The 23,616-nt window shown below is 37.4% G+C and overlaps 1 protein-coding gene across 1 annotated transcript; it reads right to left on the bottom strand.

Moving 5' to 3' along the window:
• Positions 1–829: 829 nt before the first annotated feature.
• On the bottom strand, positions 830–19,338 carry LOC127849899 (transient receptor potential cation channel subfamily A member 1 homolog). The gene is made up of 17 exons (XM_052382649.1): positions 19,297–19,338; positions 16,910–17,023; positions 15,450–15,612; positions 14,136–14,266; positions 13,439–13,636; positions 12,380–12,601; positions 11,580–11,679; positions 10,529–10,724; positions 9,556–9,739; positions 8,393–8,500; positions 7,884–7,972; positions 7,188–7,334; positions 6,347–6,458; positions 4,721–4,857; positions 3,536–3,651; positions 2,256–2,423; positions 830–882 (listed from the first exon to the last, which is right to left on the bottom strand). Exons 1-17 carry the CDS (start codon positions 19,336–19,338, stop codon positions 830–832), a joined length of 2,280 nt encoding a protein of 759 aa, XP_052238609.1.
• Positions 19,339–23,616: the final 4,278 nt, after the last annotated feature.

The following is a 23,616-nucleotide window of genomic DNA, read 5'->3' as shown; positions in this document are numbered from 1 at the left end:
ACAAAACTTATCATTGAACGGAAAGGTCGTCCATGATTAGCCTGTGCGGACTGCACATGCTAATCTAGGACACACTTAACGCACATGCATCTTGCCCAGTTTTCTCAGACACAACACATATATTAGCACTTGCAAACAATACCGATTTGTGCTGTCGAGAGTATATTACAATCAGAAATGGACGGTGTGTAGTCAGGAAACGACTACTAGAAATAGCGCACTTACCATTATAATCAGGGGGTGATTGTGTAGAACATTTCTGAATCCGTTGTATATGGAACCAGTCCGATCTGAAACCATAAAGGCATGCATTCAGAGAAACGGTTCTGAATATTATTGTTAATCTTTGTTTTGAATTCGTTCCAATTGGAAATGGGCTATTTGAACTTTCGGAATAGTATATTTTGAAATAATACAATCATTTCACATCAATTGGCCAGGGGACTTGACATAATTGTTTAAAACATTGGCAACGAATATATTATCTTTGTCACTGGAGATGCAACGGACCCAAGGATGTCATCTTGTAATACATATACAAGTTTGGTTTGTCGTGTTTTATTTGGCGGTCGATGGTAATCGTTTCGCTTTTCAAATCAAAACATATTCATATACCCACACATCATCATATAATAACATCAGCTTCATTCATTGTTTAGTTATTGAGTTAAAATGTAAGTTTATTTTCTAGTTTTTGAAATAATGACACTTGACCCCTGCATCCTTATCGGCAATCACAATGTATGTGTGGATATAAGGTATTTATATATGAAGTTTCATTTCAATTCTCAATTCTGTCTAAAGGTTTGAGCGTCTTCTAATAAGTTTTTCACGGTGGCAGAATCGACAAGAACGAAAACCCTGAGTAACAGCAGTTAATGACTGGAACATAATAAAAATACACAAAGAAAATAACATACATTGAATCTTTTTCGTACTTGATGGTGAAGAGAACGAAAGAAACTGTTCTACTAGGACTAAATGACGTTGAAGTGTTTTTGGGTATGCATTTATTGAAAAACTCCGTTTAAAAAAATCGCAAAGTGTTGACCAAAATATGTTTGCCATTTTCAAAATTAAATACCTCAACTTTCATGCTTTTTGTGTGCGTAAAATCTCTTTATTTGGGAGATATGATAATGTTTATATGATTTAAAATAGATAAGTTTAAAGCAAATGTTTTATATATCTATAAATGAACCCTTTATCGTTCATTTTGTGAACTAGCGACCAGACCATGCATCGTTGGCAAAACTTGTGTACTAGATCCGAGTGTATTGTATCGACTTTTACGATTCTTTTTCAGGTACACAATGCACAATTACGCTCGACGTCTTTGCAATCCAAAGCCGAGTCTCAACATAATGCATCACTTCATTTTTCAGTATCATCATAATTATGCTCTATTATAAGATGAGAGTGAAAAACCAAAAGCTTAGAAGCCTCGAAAATGAAACAGCAACAACTCCAGAATTACGAAGAAACGTTTTTTTGCAATGCAACTATTCTTAAAGAGATCAATTCACACAATAAATCCATCATGAAATACCAGTTAGAGGTTTCCCAGCACATTTAAGTAATAGTTGCGCACCTCTGGATTTCAAACTTCAATATCGAAATAGCATTCACATGCTAAATTAGATAACATAAACTTACTACCGATAGATGTCGCACAGGTAAAATAGAAATATAATAGGAATCGCTCTCGGAAAACCGTTCTAATGCATGTGCGTCAAATTGCTCATACGATAAGCCTATGACGTCCCTACAGGCCATCAGAGACGACAACTATCGCTTTATTGCACTTTTCTTTTACGGGAAGACTTAGCTAAAATCTTATCTAAAAACTTAGCGTAAATCCTGTTAAGGTAGAAAGTGTCGTCCCCCGATTTGCCTGTGCTGAATTCACAGGCTTATTTTGAACGACACTTCACGCACATGCACCAAGCCCAGTTTTCCCAGAACTAGGCTCTTATTATGTGTTCCAACATTAAATGCAGCCTTACCTCGCCATGTTGATGGCTTGAGCTTCGAGAGAAACCAATTAAGGCCTTCTACGTAGCTTTTTCTGCAAGAAGACGATGATGCCACTCAAATGATGATGTTTTAATATCAATATAAATGTACCGCGCAAATATAAGTTACTGATACATAAAAAAACCATCTAGCAACATTTGTAACACGCTTGTATAATGTCCATGCATGACAATAAATAGTCATACATGGCTAATAAGTATAATAAGATTTTAACTCACTCGGCTCGCCTCTCTTTCGTTTCTTTTTTTCTTTCCAATGGGTGATGCTGTAGAGGTCATCAAGAAACTCGAAGTTGTACTTGACCTCGAACATCTCAGCTTTCTCATTCGGGCCACCGTCGACCTTCTTGGACGTGATGCAGTTGTCAAACACTTTTTCGGCCGCCTCTGTAGGTGCAACAATGGCATGCATACTAATTTTAATGCACCTTGGGATTTTAAGTAAACACTTTTGTAAAATTGGTGAATGAACTATTCTGTCGTCATCTGCAAAAATTTAATGCATCGAAACATAAGCATGTTGTTACGAGTTATAACTTACTTTTGCATACGCGCACTGAAACTTTGATTGATCAACAATAAATCGTAACAGACAATATTTAATGTCGACATAAAGCTTATGTAATTCTCATTCAATAGAAAAATGACGAACACTAGTAAGATCTAAAATTACAACGTATGATGTTATTTGTAAAAACGTATCACGTTGTGCTGTGTAAAACAAACATAAATAACACACAATTTGATCGAAGAGAAACAACGGGAGACAAAACACATTTGCAAAAGTTGACAGATATTTTAAAAGAACGCATCGATTCAAAGCTATTGAGTGTTTCGACCTTGCTCCAAAGAATAAGAAGAGCACCGCATAACGGGTGCCACGCTCGGTTGCGGGTGCAGTTTTGAAAAAATGCAAGCTTGTCATTTTTTAATTTTTTTAGAGGTCACAGTGACCTTGACCTTTGACCTAGTGACCCAAAATGGATGTGGCATGTAGAACCCATCAATGTGCAGCTACATATAAAGTTTCAAAGTTGTAGGTTGAAGCACTTTGATTTTAGAGCCAATGTTCAAAACCTTGACAAAATGTTAAGGTTTAAGCACGACGCGGACGACGACGGACACACGACACGACGAGCTGGCTATGACAATACCTCGGGTTTTCTCCGAAAACAGCCGAGCTAAAAACTTCATGGTTACATCAGTATGTGTATTTTATAATATGAGCCTCGCTATGGAGAAACTTGCCTCAAAACATGTGCGTACAGTATGGTCCCAGATAAGCCTGTGCTGTCCGCACGGGCTAATCAGGGACCACACTGTCTGCTTAGATATGATTTTCGTTTATAAGAGGCCTGCGGTAAACGACACAATTTATGTAAGCGAAGAATGAAGTGCCTGATTAGCCTGTGCAAATTACACAGGCTAGTCTGTGACGACATTTTCCGCACACGCTTGAAGTCATGTTTCCCTAGAGCGAGGCACAACGGATTCATCACCTGGCATTTTCCTGATGAGACGTCTGAGCGGTGTGCACACGCAGCCGTTCTCTATGGTTGTGTTGCGGAGGGCGTTCTCCCAGACGTCAGACTTCAGAATATCCATCACAACTTCTCTAAAAAAAACGTAATAAGACAAATTATTGGAACCTTGTGTGAAATCTGGGCTTAAAGCGTCGTCTCAGATTAGCCTGTGCAGTCGCACAAGCTTATCAGAGAAGACACTTTCCGCTTAAATTGCATTTACCCGACAAGCGGATAGCTTCGGTCCTGATTAGCCTGTGCGCACTGCACATGTTAATCTGGAACGACACTTCACACACATGCGGTATGCCAAAGTTCTCCCAGTACAAGGCTCATTTCAATGTTCACTAATTTGTAATTATTCATGCTGCTTTGCATACCTGTGAATTTGAAAAGGAACTTACTTAATCAACTAATGCATTTTGTTAATGATTGTTAAATAATTGTGCATGCTTTATACTTATTAGTAGTAAGCTATACATTTCCGGAGATATTTTATTTCACATCGCCAATAAACGTACAACTTGAACTTGTTAACTAAGATTAACGTTAAAATGTTTAATGAAGGACTATAAGCAGTGTGGGCACTTCGATATCCAGCAAACCAGGTTTAACACAAAGTGTTTGAATTGACCGTTCCAAGGCCGTGACCGCAGTTTTGACCTCGTGCTTCAATAAGTATCTCTGCGGATGGTAAAATTCCAATTCTTTTCATTGTAACCAAAATTATTAACTCGTTTTATAATAGATCTACCACGTTTAATCTTAAGCAAACACACACACACAAAATAAAAAAAACAACAACAAAATGTTTTGGGTATCATGTTTGCCAATTTTTTTTCCAAAAAATCAAAACCGCGTTTAGGCGGGCGGAAGAAGCATTTTCCTTAACCATTTTGACTTACTGTTGATCATAGGTGTGCGTAAAGTATTGTTCCAGATTAGCGTGTGCAGGTATGACACTATCCACATTTTCACGTTCACTCAGGATTTTCTCTTAGAATAGCAGAGATTTTCTTTCAACGAATAAAAATACACGAAAAGTGTCCTCCCTGATTAGCTTGTGTGGAATACACGGGTTAATTTGGAAGATACGTTATGCACATTCATTTTGCCTCATTTGTCTTTAGGATGGTAAACTTATCAATTATGTTGACTTACTGTTGATCATACTTCACTGCCAGGTCCAGGCAATTCAAGCCCTGCTTGTCAGTGAGAGTCACATCAGCTTGCCTCTCCAGAAGGTATTCCACGACGTTAAAGTGGCCGTTCATTGACGCCAACAATAGGGGCGTTAGCTGGAAATGACATTGTGATTGTACTTAGAAAAAAATCAATCCATTGAAAGCCATCATGCGATATTGACCTTATTTCCAGGCGACGCTTTTTGCTTTCCATGGACTTTACTGGACAGTTTGTCATAATGTAGTAAACTGCCATGTTGACTGGGAATAATTATCACTTAAATATCCTAGGTATGGGGACTGGGATATGTAAAATCGTTGTAAAGAAGTTAATGTCGTGTCCCCCAGATAACTGGGAGTACCTCTTGCCGCTAATTAAGCTCGTCGCTTTTTTTCGATAGTTGGTTATCTTTTCTGTCGATTGTTTGCCTTGTGTATTTTTTACGTCCGCCATGTTTGAACTAAATTTTGTTCCATCAATTTTAATATAAATGCAGCGTTATGGAGGCTGCATGGTGTAAGTCACTGAAGTATTTAAATATTTATTGATGTAATCGTTACTTTAACTGTAATACTTTCGTGTTTAACTCTCTCAAATTCGGTTTTTATAGACTTCTGGATTCGTACCCAAATTTGTACGTACAAGTGCTCATTTCGTATTTTAACCTTAGAGCTTAAAGTCTTCATTTATAAAACTATTTTTATAATTTTTCTGAATCTTTAATAATCTAGTTCCTGAATGCAACTGCAGTATTTGCATTTTTGAAGTCAATATGTGTTTATATGTCAATGTTAAATTAGAAAGGTCCTTCGACAATGTCTTTTAGTAAAATAGCTTTATTTGTTTCTTTGTCTATTTTCAGTATTTACCGCATGTATACCATCTTACATCATCGTATGTCATTGTGGAAAATAAAACGCATAAAGGACTTTGTGTAGTTTTCCGGTGGTATTAAATGGTTCTACTTGCTGGCCTTATCCTTGTTCCAGTACAGTTAACAACCATTGTTTCCCTTAATGACTATTAACACCATATCACATCATTTAAAACATTACTTGGTTTGAGTTAGAGTCTCTATAACGCTCAAAATCAACGAACATTTCATAAAGTAATTAGTAAAATAAAATTAAATCCTATACAATCAGTGTTCCTTATAGCAATAGCCACAATTTCGACGCTAAATGTGGTATGATTACATAGATTATTGTAGATACAAAATGCTCGTTTTTATTTATTTGTGGAAACAATAAATTCCATGCTAATTTCCTGCGAATATATCTATTCATTAGACACACGAACTCTAAAATGGTACCATGTTAAAACCATAATAAAATCGAGCATTTGGTATCCACAAACATCTATTTTACCAGACCAAATCTGGCGTTGAAATTTCGGCAATTGTCATAAGGAACAATGATTTTATAATTATGTAGCTTTATTTTACTAAATAATGTAAAAAAAATTCGTTGATTTTGAGCAGTAATGTTACTTAAATAATAAAAGCCAAAGAAGGCTGCGTACTGATACCGTTTCAGAACCGTTTTATTACAAAAGAATGACACACATACGATTACGTATAAATAAACATAATTGTGGACGTACTCCAAGTTTATCAGGAATGTCAATGAAGGCGCCCGCTCTAACCAGAAGCTCGACGACCTTCAGGTGACCGTTGGCCGCCGCCGCCGCGATGGGTGTCTGTAGATTGCTATTCCTGCAGAGATTGGAAGCGGAACATGACGTTATGTTATGCTTATATATATATATATATATATATATATATATATATATATATATATATATATATATATATATATATATATATAAACACGTGCAAATAAGCCAATCCTAATCATGTACGAACATTTCCGTTTTAATTGGATTTTTAATCATAAGAGACTTCGTTTAAATAAAAAACAAACATAAAAGCGGAAAGTTTCGTCCCCGCTTACCTGTGAAGACGGCACAGGCCTGTCTTGAACGACACTTAACGCACTTGCATTAAGCACGATTTTCCCAGATCGAGGCTCATATGTACATTTTCATGTTTGATTAACGTTTAAGAAAACGGGATTTGTTAATGCACATGATAAGAGGGTTAATTTAGCTGTTAAATAAAATATACTTTGTCCACAGGAGTCATTGTTTTGTGTACGTTATTAATATATATGATATATAAAGGCCATTTTCGGCTGCTTCACAGCGTAATACACTACGCATATGCCTAATGCACAGTTTTATCCGAGAGTGGCTTATATATTACCAAGTCAGCAAAATCGGTATGATTTTGCCGATCTAAAAGTTCCGATTGTCTATTGGTCGGCTCGTTGTTAATAAGAAAATATTTCCCAATTTTTTTTTTTTTTTGAGGGGTGTATTTTAAACAGCTTAAACACATTGTTATTCAAATATCAATACATCAATGTAACCTTGACCACCTTACATGATTTCGTGGTTCGCGCCCAACGTCAGAAGAACGTGAACGAGCTGAACGTGACCGTTAGAGGCCGCCAGGTGGAGGGCCGTGTCAGAGTTCTCATCATGGTCGTTAAGCGTTGTCTTGTCGTGGGCAACAATCGCCTGGACAACGCTGAAATAGTGGGAAGTAGTCAGTTAAATGGAAAAACCTTTGCTTATACATCGTAACGGTCTAGATTCAGGTATATAACGGATCTATTGAGCTATTGGTTCACACAAATTGTTATGAACGAAAACCATCATTGAGTGAAACATAACCCCATTGTCATACTATGCACCAAAAATCATTTATAACAATTTCAACAGTTTAATATGGAAACATGGTATTTTGACGGTGGAGAAAGTTCATCAGACATTCGATTTTTATAGTGACAATAAACGAGAATTTGAAAGCTGGTCTACCAATTATATTACACAGCAAATGTTATCCCGGTTACCACGCACATGTATCGCGGCAAATGAACGACATTATGGCAAAGACGCACACCCTATGTATCACAATAAACCTTTTTGTATCTGATTTTCCCAATGATTTTATTTTGAAAGATACATTTATCATAACGACAATATTGCCCATCTAATTGAACCATATGCGTTTAAACGAAGAATCTTTTATACCAGTTATTTTAGGACGAGTCTCTGCTAAGACAAATAAGCTCACCCAACGTATCCTTTTATGGCTGCCAGGTGTATCGGAGTCTGCTCACGGTCGTTTTTCAAGGTCACCATTGCCCCATTTTCTATCAAGAACTGAACCAAAGAAACAGTATATGAAATATTGGTAAAATATGTTTTTATTTGTTGAGACGATTTTAACAAACGACTTAAGCGTAATACGTAAATATTACGAACATTTCCAAAATTTGCCTGTGATTTTTACACGTGTTGCAATTAGATTATTTTTACAGATGTTAAAACAACATACGCAGTAGGGGTGTATTTTTGTTTTGGAGTCACAGTTGATAAGAGTAGGCGTTGTTACTTACTAAACGGATTATATGTTAAGGTATTATAAGATGAATATGGATATTAACAGGCTGATGTGTAATTACAAGACATCAGATGAGGTTTAGATATAGTAATTTAAAAGGCGATGGTTGCTGTATACAAGTCAAAAGTCCGCATTACAGTTTTTTTCATATATTGTTGTTTTGCATTGTTGTGCGTCACCTTGACGACGTTCACATGACCGTTCTGGGATGCCACGTGCAGGGGAGAGTTGTTCCATTCGTCTCGATGGTTTATCAGCTCCTTTATCTTCGGGGTTGTCATTAGAACCTGTCATAAAAGCATGGTTGTATTATGTTGAACTTTATTTTTAAAAACCATGCATCAAAACACACTCAAATAAGTTAACGTTATATTTTTTGCAAAATATCATTGACATATGTCATAAGGACATGTCTTTGAATCGATTTGTTTCATTCAAAATTGCATTGCAACACTTTATGCAATTAGAAAATAGCTACTAAAAACATATATTTGTCTTATATTTAGACCAGGACTCAAAGTTTAAATCACTCTTAAAATCTAATTTCTCACTTTCACACAATAACAAAATTATAAATACCAATCAAAACGTACATTTGCAAGCTGTTTAGTCGTTTGCTGTACAATTCAGTATATTTTCAGTAATGCTGACAATTCAGTCTTTGGCATATTACTAAATATTCGTACAGTTGAATCTAACTAAATGTTTTAAGCAGTCACATTTTTACGGTTTAATTCCAAATTCAGACAAGTTGCGATGTTTCAAACATTCTATACATGGAGCAGAGCATGAAATTACGAACTAAACCGGTCAAGTACAATTAGCCGATTTCTTAAACATACTTAGGTCTGATTTAAGCTAAACAGTCATTTGTCGCTGCTTTCCTTTTAATTTGATTGTTTTTTTATAAACAGTAATTATGTTGTTTAGTTTTATAAATAAATTTCATTTTAAACTTGCAATCAAATCGTGACAAAAATATTACATTGCCCAAAATATTCTTTTCGATACACGCCTTCGTTGGAGGTACAATAATCACTCACTTCAATACGACTTTGGCGATACCGGAACCCTTATCGATAGTGCGCATGCCAGAGGCGTAAATGTATGTACATTGCATAAAAATTCTATAATTCGGAAAATATGTGTAGTGCAACCGTACCTATAATACGTCAAGCTTGTTCTCATCAAAAAAGACAAAAAAAAAATTAGGCAGATGATCTTATATTTGAAAAAAAACATAATATAATTATTAACAGTAGATGTGCCCCTTAAGAATATTCAATAAATCGAGACCAGAATATAACGATATAACGAATTAATAGTTAAAGCACAACCGCACCTTTAACACGTCGAGCTTATTCTCCTCGGCGGCCAGGAACACCAGCGTGCTGTCGTTCTTGTCCTCCACTGTGACGTCAGATCCGGCTGCCAGCAGCATCTGCACGACGCGCACATGTCCGTGCACTACCGCCAGGGCCAGAGGGGTGAAGTTTTCAAAGTCCTTGGCCTCTTTGTTTGCACCTCTGGAAACATCAAAGCATGAGCGAAGCATTTAAAAGTATTCAATAAAGATACACAGAACACAAGTTGTCATATTCTTTTAATGCAATAACAAGATGATTGCAAACTGCACTTATTTAATGAAAATACCTTGAGGAGAGTAAAAATGTCAACTAGAATCTTATTTAACCCATTTATGCCCAGTGGACTCTCCCATCCTTCAAAATTGGATCAATTTATTTCCAAAATTAGGGATGTCTGGTATATTTATTTCTATTTTTAGAATATTTCTTACAGAATTTCGTTTAAGCAAACAGTGTAGACCCTGATGAGACGCTGTTTGCAATGTCCTTTTTTTAGGACGCTAGGCATAAATGGGTTAATTTAAAACAATTAAAGAGTTTATGAAACTGTTCATTTCAGTGTCAGTTTCTTGAAATATAGACGTTAATAATACTTAGCAAGACGTTTGGGATTGATTCAAACCATTTACAACTTGGTAAATCATGTTTACGAAGTAATCGTCTGAATGAGTATGAGTTTCTAGTTGACATTTTGACTCTCCTCAAGGTATTTTCATTCAAAGTATAACGCAATTAAGTGGAAGCTCAAATCGTTTAAATATTAAATAAGTCTCTAGCTGACGTTTGACTTTTTCAAGACATTTTCATACAAAGCATAACGCAACTATGTCACAGCAAAATGCTCAATCTGCTTCAATATTAAATAAGTTTCCAGTTGATGTTTGACTTTCTAAACGTATTTCAATTCAAAGTATAACCTCACTAGCTACACAAATCTCATGAGCCTACTTCTTGAGCAGGTACTCGATGCAGGCGACGCTGTTATGGGTACAGGCCTTGTGCAGCGGCGTCTGTTGCTCCTGGTTCATGACGTCAATTTTCGCGCCCTTTTCCACGAGAATCTCCATGATTTGCACGTCGCCGTCAATTGCCGCAAGGTGGAGTGGCGTCATACGCATATTGTTGGAAACGTTGATGTCGGCGCCTTTAAACCGCAGGACAAATATTATGAGACTTGTTCTGGAAAAAATTGACTTTATGCATGTGCGTTAAGTATCATCCATGAATTGCCTATGCAGTCCGCACAGGCTCATCTGAGACGGCACTTTTCGCTCGTATGGAATATTTTGTTTAAAGGCAGTTTCTACTAAACGAGATGGAAAGTGTCGTCCCTTATTAGCCTATGCGGAGTAATCTAAGATGTCACTTCACGCACATGCATAAAGTCCAGTTTCTAGTAGGCTCATATAATTCAACACAGGATACATTTTCATAAATCCTTACTTATAAACGTAAAATACTTTAAGCAACAATCCATAAATATGCATGTAGTTTAAACCATCTTAAATAAGGATACGCTCTGACTTTTCATGAACGTAACTTTGGTATTATTCGACTGATTTTTTCTTTGTATTTACGAAACGCATTATACACTATTTTTGTATTTATGTCTGGTAGAAATGGAGTATTACGTGCAAGTGCATGTAGTATATGTATAGAGGAATGAATACGAAAGCTTTTGTATTTCAAATGTTTACAATCAATAACTGTTGTAAAGCAAAGGCGAAAGTAATATATAACAGGCAATAAAGTAGTGTATTTCATGCAAAAATCAGTTAAAGATATTATAATTAAGCATCAGCGCTTTATCCGTGAAATAATTCAAACCCCGAACTTGGATAGCACGTGTTAAGCGGTTTAACTATTTGTAAAAAATACACTGAATTTCAATGGGTTGACATTAATCCACATTGAATAGATAATTATCTTGTCTTTATACGGAAACATAAATAGCAATGATAACTATGTACGTCTGAAAGAAGCTTTACAATGCAAATACCTTTTTTGATAAGGAACTGTATAAATTTCGTTTTCCCCGCACCAACCGCCAACACAAATGGCGTATTTCCGTCTTCGTCCTTGTCAAGAAGCAGGAGATTCTGAATGTAAAATTGTGTCATAAGACTAAATGCATAAATACGTACGTTTTGACTGGCCTGCTACTTGGTCTAAATTCACACAGAATAATTATGCTGGTTTTGATAATTCCGAAAATATGGACAGCTTGATAATAGGAAAAGTGTAAACATTTTTGTAATATCCTCGAAAAGTCATATCCTCGAAAAGTCATATCCTCGAAAAGTCAGTCTAGTCGATATGTTTTAATCAAAAGAAGATGCAAAGTTTATTGAAAACCGACCGGTCAATTTTATAGTGGAGTTTTAAAAAATCCCAGAATTCCAAGCATACGATAAGAGTTCCTAATGCAATACTGATGTTTTCTACACGCATACAATACTGACGTGTTTGAATGTTGATCAACGTTCTTCCAACAAAAGTCCTAATAACAATATCACCATATTAACATGAGCCGCGAAAAAACGGGGCTAATGCATGTGAGTAAAGTTTCGTCAGAGATTAGCCTGTGCAGTCCGAACAGGCTAGTAAGGGACCACGCTTTCCGCTTGACTGTTATTTTCCGTGAAAAAAAAAATCACCTCTCTACGAAAATCAATTTAAGGCAGAGAGTGTAATCATTGATTAACAAGTGCGGACTGCAAGGCTAATCTGGGACGACACGTACGCTCATGCATTAAGCCCCGTTTTCACAGAGCGAGACTCATAAAAAAAATGACTCGCCTCTTTGTCGACGTCAGGTGTTCCGTCTGCTAAAACGCAATTGTCAAAGATGAGGCTGCCAATTATAGTGTTGCCTATGGTGGCGGCCTCATGCAAGGGCGTGGAGAGGTCCTCGTCTTTGCTCCTCGCGTCGGCACCGGCCTTCAGGAGCTGCCGGACTATGTCGGAATGCGACTGGCACACGGCGGTGTGGAGTGGAGACATGCGTTGCACATCCTGGGCCTGATATGGAAATACAAGCATCTTTATGAGAACAATGGGTCTAATGCCTATGAGTTAAGTGTCCTTTCAAATAAACATGTGCAATCCGTACAGGCAAGTCGGGGACGACCCCCTACGCCTACACTGGATTTTCGTTTAGAACAGACGAAATTCCATAAGAGCTGAGAGTATCGTCTTTGGTTGGCCTGTGTGGAATGCACGGGCTATTCTGTGATAAAACATAAAGGGAGATGCATTAGGCGCAGTTTTCGCTGAGCGAGGCACATGAGAATAAAAATGTTTACTCATGTCATATACTAACACAGACCACACGCAAAGTTGCACACATTTTCTTCTCAAAGACGCGCTCTTTTTTCAATGATAATAATGAATTTAAAAACCGTAATTTATCAAATAAATTATTATTATTATTCTGAAGCACGTTCACTCTCCCTTGATAGTCATATTTTAAAAGCAGCACGCACGCAACTTCGCCTGGTCATAAAACTGGGTTCATGGTTAATGGTCTTGTCCCAACGGAGAACCCACGCCCAATTGTTTTAAACTGTGATACAACTAAAATCAAACTAAAGAATGTTCCTAAATCCCGCTAACGTTCTCGCGCCCGGTATATCTTAGGTGAAGAACGCGAATACTAAGTAACTTCGTTTCATAAAATGCTCACTTATTTGTAAACAAGAGCACCGCATAATGGGTGCCACGATCGACTGCGAAAGATTGTCAGAATTTTTTTTAGAGGTCACAGTAACTCCGAAAACAGCCGAGCTAAAAATCATAAACATGCTAATGATTCTCAACTGTGATAAATTTCTATTAAATCCATAAACCCTGACTTACGTTAACGTTAACGCCTTGCTTGGCGTATATTAGGAGTTGTTCGCACGCGACCTCGTCGCCTCGCAGCGCCGCGTGGTGCAACGGCGTCATGTGGTAGGCGTCCTTGTGCGCCACGTTTGCGCCATGAGATATCAGGAAGTGGATCGCCTGAGCATCCGTGTCGATCTTCTTGCCGCCGAGAATGTCCATCATCGTCATCTGACGGAAAAGACGCATGGTGTTATCTAACGTGAACAGGTGTCTAGTATGTAAGTTTGTTTTTATGGATAAGTCGGTAATTCTGATGATAAGTTGTTGTTAACTACTGCCAATTCTGTGAATAACGTAATGGGAAAGCATAAGGATGTCCTCTTGGTGTAAAAAGCGAAAGCGATGGGTATTTTAATAATTCGGCAAAATAATGATCTCGGTGTAAAACTTAACGGTCCATTTACTCTTTAGTAATCATGATATGTTACTTGATTACAAGAGACATAATGTGTTGTTCAATATAATGAAAAGTTCTTTTTGACCAAGTAATTGTACTCAAAAGACTAGGTCGTAGGAAATTAAGTTAATCTGCGTTTCTTTGTTTATTTTGAGCGTTAATGGGAGAAACAGCTGTAGATCTTTGTCAATTCTATACGAAGTAAGGATTTTTCATTGCGGGCTTACTTTACAATTTCACGCAGGAAATAATGTTTAAAGGTATATTTACGCTTGTTGAAAACTTCGGCGAGTCCAATAATGACAACTTAGCCATGCTCTCCCGGGATTTCGTCCGCTTCCGCTTCAGGCGACACGCGTACATGAGGGGCGTCATGCGCTCATTGTCCTCGGTGTCGACTTCTGAAATGACGTCAGTGGCAATTGAAAACTTGAGATCCTCCTTCTGGGAAAATTGGGCTTAAATGCATGCACGTGAAGTGCCATCACATATAAGCCTGTGAAGCCCGCAGAGTATAAACAGGGATGACACTTTCTGTCTAAACTGGATTTCCGATAACACACTGCGCACAAGAATTAAGCATAATTTTTACAGAATCGAGGATTTTTTTTAAAAACGTTTAATGCAACAGCATAATGATTTTGTTATAATAATCTATGTTATTTAAATTATGTACAAATAAATCTACGTATGGAAGATTAGAATTAATGTGCCACATTACACGTAATAAGTAACATTCGAGACGTGCTCTGTGATAAAGGGGTTTAATGCATGTGCGTAAAGTGTCGTCCCAGATTAACCTGTGCATTCTGCTTTCCGCCTAAACCTAAATTTCGCTAAGATGAGACTTTCTTGAAACGAAACATATCATAAAAGCGGAAAGGGTCGTACCTGATTAGCCTGTGCGAACTGCACAGGCTAATATGGGACGACACTTTACGCAAATGCATTAAACTCCCAATCCACAGAGCACGGCTTTTATAGATCATGATTTTATTCACGTGTTGATTTGTACCCAAATTTACATTCAGCCCTTATAATACACGTGCCATGATAACATACAGAGTGAAAAGGTATAAAAAAAAGTAATTGATTATTTTCTAATATCTGCCGATAATAATTTGTGTTTAAGTTTTTAAATGTTAATTCCATTTTCATTTGAGTTCGGCGTATGTTCGAAATTCACATGTGGTTATAGCAAAAACAAAAACATAAACACATTTTCACGCGTGGCGTAATCGCGAGTGAAATTATCATGTTTTATCTATAACAACGAGGAAAATAAAAAATCGACAATTTGCCAACATTAAGACATGATATTTTTATTTGATGCTTCAGTACAATAAATGAACAAAAATACGCGAAAACTGTATTCGTATGTTTATAATGAAGTCCTCAAAACGTGTGATATAGACCGTCATTGAATGAGTTTGGGTGGCAAGATGGTCATTTTCAGTGTTTCATTGTAGCTAAAATACATAACATCCACTTAAGAACGCATCAACTTACATGTATTTAATATATGATCATGTTTGCGTCTGTGTGTTATGTTTAACGTGACGAAGATAATTAAATTGTTTTCACCGGCACCGTTCTCCACTAGCAGCTTGACCAGTTCGAAGTAGTTGTACCTGGCCGCCAGGTGGAGCGGCGTAAGTCCATCTGCGTCATTGTTGTTAATGGACGCCTTCACCTTTGGATTACCGAGCAGATTCTTGGCTCCCTCGAAGTCGCCATTTCTCGCGCACTGAAATGTACCGTTGACTCGAAACCTTTTTTATGTTATCTACATTGCGTTGCCAGACTTGGGGAAATGTTTTCGAGTATGTTGCAAGATATCTCGAGAACGCTCTTAGAGGGAGGATCGAACTCGGGACCTCCGGGTTGCGAGACGGAGGCGACCGTATATCGAAAAACGTTATATTATAACTTGCAAGGGAAACGATGTCATATTCATAAGCGTTTGCGATATCACACTTAAACACTAACATCACAACAAATGTATTGGTTATGCTTAATTGTGGCATTTCATCACATTTCATTATAAATATGACTTACTAGTATTTTTCTGGTATTTGTTTAATATATCACGCTGGCAAATTAATGTTTTTAACTGATTTATTTGTCTTGAAGTGATATGGAATATATTAGTTTTTTTTAGTTTAATATACAAATCTAACGCGACATATGAATATCATTTTCAGACAGATAACAGCCACGATTAGATAAATAAAGTATGCATTTAGAAATTACCTCAGCCTCTACTTCTTATGCCAGTGAAGGATCTAGGGTGCGTCTCATTAGACAAGGCATGACACATTTAGGTTACCATATTATTTGCAAAAGAGAATTCATGCTTGGCTCCAACACTATGATGACTTTAGTCCAGTAATTTTAATCATTTTCACTGTCTTTTTCAAGTGTAAGTTTTTATGCGTATTAATATGCACATACAAATGCAGTCGTAACATAAAACTGTAGCATGATCTTTGGCAAGCCCTTGATGCTAAGCCAGTGATTTTTTTACCTGCGAGTCCTGCATCATGTACTCACAAAAACCTCTGGGGATGCAAAATTTCGAATTATGCGAGTCCCAAAAAAATGCATTGAAATTTCTAAAAAAAAATATATTTAATATCTGGACTCATTCTTTCTATTCGGGGACTCATAGATTTGCAAGTTACCGAGTCCCAGGACTCGGACGGGAAAATTTGTAAAATTATCACTGCTAAGTACGCCTGGAGGGGTATCTGGAACGTGCAAAACTACTCGAGCCTCGTAATGTCCGAGTTCGGGGTGTCTGCTCTGGGAACACTGGGCTTAATACATATGTGTTAAGCGTCGCTCCAGATTGTATGTGCAGTCCACACAGGCTTATCAGGTACGACACTTTACGCGTAAAATAGAGTTTTGCTATGAAAAGACTTGATTTAAACGAATTATTACACAACAGCGGAAAGTGGTCGTCCCTGATTAGCCTGTGCCGATTGCACTGGTTAATCTGGGACGACACTTAACGCACATTGGTATAAATGGTCGTGTACCTGGAAGAGGTTGAACTCCTCGAGCCTCGTGATATCCGTCTTCGGGATGTACGTAACGTCCTCAAGAGGTGCCACTGCGTCCGCGCTCGCTTTAGCCGCCCCATCGTCGAGTTGCTGAAACATGCGTGTGCTTTAAATATATGAGCTTCTATCTAACAAGAGGGGCTGAATACATGAGTGCAAATCGTCGTCCCAGATTAGCATGTGAAGTCGAGCCTGTGCACAGGCTTATCGGGGACGACACGTTCCGCTTTAATGATATTTCTCGTTTAAATAAAGTGCATTTGTAGCGAAAATCCAATTGAGGTGGAAAGCTTCGACCGTGACAAGCCTGTGCGGACTGCAAAGGTTAATCCGAGACGACACTTTACGTACAGGCATTCACCCCCCCCCCCCCCCCTCCTTTTTTTAAGCGTAGCTTGCATGTTATAGTCGAAAGATATGTCTGAACGCTCATCACCAAGACATACAATTCAATATCACGTTTATGAGTTTAGCGCTTGTTTTATTTCAACTTTGGCCTTGGAATTCAATAGCGTTAATGCTTTGAAATTAGACCTACGAATAAACTTTAAACGTTCTGTATCAAATAATGTGTTCACGTTAGATATTTATAAAGATTCATCAAAATCGTTAGAATGCAAATTAAACGTTTCATGTGCATGTGATTAAACCATCAAGCAAATTGGAACAAGAACACGTCAGGACGTTGCGTTTATTTGACACGCCTGCGCACTAATGGTAAAAACCTATATAAGTTCAAGGGTATACACAAAACACAAATCTGTACAGTAATGGAAAGAAATTAAAGTTAACGACCCAAAAACATTAATGTATTAATTATTTAAAAGAAAAAACACGCGAAGAAATAGAGCATACCATAGGAAGTTAGAATTTATTCAAGAATTGCGACCATTATCCGAAAACATTTTACTGTATCTTTGGTGCAAACATATTGTTGTTATTCGCAAACCATAATGGCAATTTTTGCACCCTATTATTCTAAAATTGCCATTCGAACTGTTACAATCGGTGTTTGTATGACATAAATATCGAGTGTACCGCGATTCTCTCTCATATGACCATGCTTTTTATTAACTTCTTTCTTTTCTTGCAAATATTTAAATATTTTTACGCTATCAGCATTCCTATTTTGGATTTCGATCCTCAATTTTTGAGTATTTCGGTCATAGTGGACAATGCCGTTAGTGTATAGCCTTATTTACAGTTAAAATACAGTAAGTTTGAAGGGTGACCATTTAACGTCGAATCCGTAATTAATGTTAGTTTTAGAACAGTTAACAATAATGTTTAAGTTTTTCGAGTCCGCAAATTTAAATACACAAACATATTCCCAAAAGTAAATGTCCGAAAAAATAAGAAACAGCATGAAAATATACCTATTTCATCTATGTTAATGTTTGATGTTTACAGACAAATACTAATGGTTGAACGTTGACCACAGAGTTAAAAGATAAGCATTCATATACTTCAGTATGAACCTTTAATTATTAAAATAAAAACCCAACATCTTTATACACTCAGTAAACTGATCATGATTATGTTGTATGTTGTTGAATCGTCGTACCAAGCACATTCATGAGTAGCGCAATTGTGCAGGACTCTATTTGTCAAAGAAAAGATTTTGAGCGATGAAATGTTGCCTATGATAACTTAATTGATTTTACTAAACGAACACTAACCAGCAAAATATTTATTTTCAAAAGCATTAAGATTATGATAGTTGGCGCTTAATGAACGCAACCGTTTTTTTCGAAATGATCGAAAAAACATAAACTGTGATTTCCTTACGACGATCATTAAAGTTGTTTATTTTATGCTTTCCGGTGGTTTATAGAGAAATATCAGTGAATTAAAACTGATAATTTCACTGTTACAAACAGTGAGAATTATCAGTGAAAATTATCGATAATTTTCACTGTTTACTGTTTTTTTAAATCAAAATATGGAAATATGAATATCCGACAAATAAGAGTCACATAAATAATTATTTGGGCTAAAAAGGCGGATCTATCTAAAATGCCATTAAACGTATAGTAATTGAGGTATATATTGTATCTGTGAGTAATCTCCCCACACTGATTGTTCAATCTGAACGCATCGGACAGTGGGCTACACCAGACGATCGCCGTTATGGCGGAATTGTCCGAGGAGTCCCGATTGCCTGATTGTTGAGACGTCACTCGGCACCAATATGTTTTGACATTATTAAGTTGTTAGTGATGCAAGCGACATACTACAGTTGGCCATGGACTATCACATAAAATAGCGTTTCAAACAATTATCGCAATAAAACATATTAATTCGTCTTTAATATCATACCGGATGTAACATGATAAAGACTTCAAGAATATGTGAATACTTACCGAAAGTGAGACATGATTTTCTAGCGGATGCACAGCACTCATTTTTCTTGATTTGCTGCGGTGATTTCGACTGTATTGTACCTGAATGTATACTGCATCAGGTATGTGTATTAATCTTATGTATATACCTGACTGCATGTATATACATTATAAAAGTCATGTGGCCGTGTTATAAAAGATCTTATTTTTTAAAATAAGGATTGAATTGTAAGCTATTATCAAATATAAACGCCCATGGCACGTGTTCGGATAGTCAATGAAAAGATACACAAACATATAGCATGGCTACCAATAAACATATGGGTATTGCAAATCCAATAGTTAAATCAGCTCGTGTTACCGCGTTTAATACAAACCCTATGAAATAAACAATATTTCAATTAATACAGGTAGTTTTTTTTCCATTAAACATAAACTTTGAAACAACTTTATTATACATTGACCAAAACGTACCTTAAATTAATCCTTTTTCGTAATATAGCAAGTGAGCACGTTAATCGTTACAATAATTATTGTACTTATTGTGTTATTGTAGTAACACATATTAAAAACATCCAGTTTTATACGCATGATTTCAAAATATTTCATTTATTGACATCAGCGATATGCTTCAACACACGCTTAAGTGGGTTAGAAACAAGTCATACGGATCTCTTTATACAGCAACCAAACAGCACAGGTTAAGTGTGATCGATACTCGGATCAATAATTGGAGCTCTAATAAATTGCAATAATGAAAGTCCATGTACCGCATTGGGTATTATTGGTAATATAATCCATAACACGTTAAGCTCTCGTATCGCTTCGCTTCGCTTCGTTTATTTCAAAATGCACATTTTCACAATATGTGAATAGAATGAGCAAATACAGTTTACAAAACATAATAACAGAGTCACATTATTTACAGGAAACAACGGTAAATTACAATGTTCAGGAGGACAAGGTGAAAATATAAAACATGCAGAATTATAAAGTGACAAATTGTGTAATGTTTATTAGTTATTTCGGTCCAAATTTACGTATAATAAGATGTTTACATGTAAGAGATCAAACTTTATTTTAACTATGGTTACTGGGTTCTTTGTTAACCTGGTATAGTGTAACCCGTTTTTTCATCGATTTACCACTGTAGTGTATTTTAACCATTGTTCTCAAATAAGCGACACCATCATGTATATCGTGTGGTGGAGATATAGAATACTTTTATTTACGATCTATGCACCGGGATAATCACCGTCCCTAATGCGCATGTGCAAAAGGTCGAAATGCACTGAATTGTTGATGGCTACATCGAACTAAATTTGTATTAATATAATCTGAATTGAAAATACTGATTTAAAATAAATATTTATGCATCTTAACCTGCGTTATATTGTTTTTTGTATGGCATTTCAATTTTACACACATGATAATATTACACAACGATGTTTATTCTTAGTTAATTGTTTTAAGATACCTATATGTATATATATATATATATATAAACCAAACTTTAATAGTAGTTTGCGACCGGTACTGCGTCCTTTTGACCTCTGTTACCATTGCACGCTTTGCTTTCAAGTTACCTCACCCGGTAAGATTTAAATAAACACACATAGTAAAACGCGAAAATAACACTAAATGAAACAAATCATGTTATTAAGTTCACAGCGTGTCAATCACATTTATTTTAACTTAAATATATATTAGATCCAAACAATTTATACTCTAGCTGCGTGCCTTAAAATGTTGCTGTTGTTCACATAAGTGTTGTTTGTATTGTTATCACCGGGGTGTATAGTCTATTTCCCGTGGTTTTTATTGTTATCACCGGGGTGTATAATCGATGCCCCGTGGTTTTTATTGTTATCACCGGGATGTATAATCGATGCCCCGTGGTTTTTATTGTTATCACCGGGGTGTATGATTGATGCCCCGTGGTTTGTATTCTCATCACCGGGGTGTATAGTCGATGCCCCGTGGTTTGTATTGTTATCACCGGGCCGTATAATCGACGCCCCGTGGTTTGTATTGTTATAACCGAGCCATATAATCGATGCCCCGTGGTTTGTATTGTTATCACCGGGCCGTATAATCGATGCCCCCTGGTTTGTTTTGTTATCACCTGGCCATATAATCGATGCCCCGTGGTTTGTATTGTTATCACCGGGCCGTATAATCGGTGCCCCGTAGTTTTTAATGTTATCACCGGGATGTATAAACGATGCCCCGTGGTTTTTATTGTTATCACCGTGTCGTATAATCGATGCTCCGCGGTTTGTTTTGTTATCAGCGGGCCTTATAATCGATGCCCCGTAGTTTGTATTGTTATCACCGGGCCGTAAAATCGACGCCCTCTGGTTTGTTTTATTATCACCGGGTCGTATAATCGATGCCCCGTGGGTTGTATTGTTATCACCGGGCCGTATAATTCATGCCCTGTGGTTTGTATTGCTATCACCGGGCCGTATAATTGATGGCCCGAGGCATGTATTGTTACCACCGGGTTGTATAATCGATGCCCCGTGGTTTGTATTGTTATCACCGGGCAGTATACTCGATGCGCCGAGGTTTTTATTGTTATCACCGGGGTGTATAATCGATGCCCCGTGGTTTGTATTGTTATCAACGGGTTGTGTTATCGATGCCCCGTGGTTTGTATTGTTGTCACCTGGGTGTATAATCGATGCCCCGTGATTTGTATTGTTATTACCGGGCCGTATAATCGATGCCCCGTGGTTTGTATTGTTATCACCGGGCTGTATAATCGATGCCCCGAGGTTTGTATTGTTATCACCGGGGTGCATAATCGATGCCCCGTGGTTTGTATTGTTATCAACTGGTTGTGTTATCGATGCCCCGTGGTTTGTAGCGTTGTCACCGGGGTGTATAATCGATGCCCCGTGATTTGTATTGTTATCACAGGGCCGTATAATCGATGCCTCGTGGTTTGTATTGTTATCACCGGGGTGTAAAATTGATGTTCCTTGGTGTGTATTGTTATCACCGGGATGTAAAATTGATGCCCCACAAAGTATAGTGGTATCACCGGGGTGTAATATTGATGTCCCGTTGCGTGTTGTGTTATTACCGGTGTGTATAATTGATGCCCAATGCCGTTTAGTGTTATAACCGGGATGTATAATTGATGTCTCGTGATTCGTATTGTTATCACATCGGTGTATAATTGATTTCTTATGGTGTGTATTGTTATCACCGGCTGTATAAGTGATGTCCCGTGGCGTGTAGGGTGTTAAATCGATGGCCTATGGTGTGTATTATTATCACTGGGTTTATAAATGATGACCGTGGTGTGTGGTGTTATCACCGGAGTGTTTAATTGATGTCCCGTGGTCTGTTTTGTTATCACCGGGGAGTATAATTGTTGTCCATGGTTTGTTTTGTTATCACCGGGAGTGTATAATTGATGTTCTGAGGTGTGCAGTGTTATCACCGGGGTTTATATTCGATGTCGGATTGTGTGTATTGTTATCACCGGCGTGTATGAATGATGTCCCGTGGGGTTAGCTGTTATCACAGAGGTGTATATGATTACCGTTGCGTGAAGTGTTAATACCGTGGTGTATAATCGATGTCTCATAGTGTGTATTGTTATCACCAGAGTGTATAATTGATGTCGCAAGGTGTGTAGTGTTATCACCGGGGTGTATATTTGATGTCGCATTGTGTGTATTATTATCACCGTCGTGTATAATTGATATCCCGAGATGTGTGTTGTTAGCACTGGGTTGTATATTTGATTACCGTGGCGTGTAGTGTTATCACGGGGATGTAAAATCGATGTCCCATGGTTTGTATTGTTATCACCTGGGTGTATAATTGATGTCCCATGGTGTGTATTGTTATCACCGTGCTGTATAATTGATGTATCGTGGTGTGTTTTGTTATCCCTGGCGTGAATAATTGATGTCCCGTTTCGTTAGTTGTTATCACAGGGGTGTATATTTGATGTCCCGTGGTGTGTATTGTTATCACCAGGATGTTTAATTTATATTCCGTGATGTGTATTGTTATCATCGGGGTGTATAATTGATGTCCCGTGGCGTGTGTTGTTACCACCAGGTTGTATAATCGATGTACCGTGATGTGCATTGTTATCACTGGGGTGTATAATCGATGTCCCGTGGTGTGTATTGTTATCACCGAGGTGTTTAATAGGTGTCCAGTGGTGTGTATTGTTATCACCTTGATGTATAATCGATGTCCCGTGGTGTGTATTGTTATCACCGGGGTGTATAATCGATGTCCCGTGATGTGTATTGTTATCACCGTGGTATATAATCGATGTCCCGTGGTGTGTATTGTTATCACCGGGGTGTA

This window comes from Dreissena polymorpha, chromosome 11 (assembly GCF_020536995.1).
Source record: "Dreissena polymorpha isolate Duluth1 chromosome 11, UMN_Dpol_1.0, whole genome shotgun sequence".
Taxonomy (NCBI): Eukaryota; Metazoa; Mollusca; class Bivalvia; order Myida; family Dreissenidae; genus Dreissena; species Dreissena polymorpha.
Note: the sequence above shows the minus strand (reverse complement) of the source record. Positions and strands in the feature narration are given on the sequence as shown.

Excerpts from the sequence above, each read along its gene's own strand:
- LOC127849899 (XM_052382649.1), bottom strand. The coding sequence starts at position 19,338 with ATGAGTGCTGTGCATCCGCTAGAAAATCATGTCTCACTTTCG. Across the intron at positions 8,501-9,555 it reads ATAAGCTCGACGTGTTAAAG|GTTCTAATGACAACCCCGAA; the intron begins GTGCGGTTGTGC and ends CTTTTATGACAG. Across the intron at positions 2,424-3,535 it reads TCTCATCAGGAAAATGCCAG|AGGCGGCCGAAAAAGTGTTT; the intron begins GTGATGAATCCG and ends TTGCACCTACAG.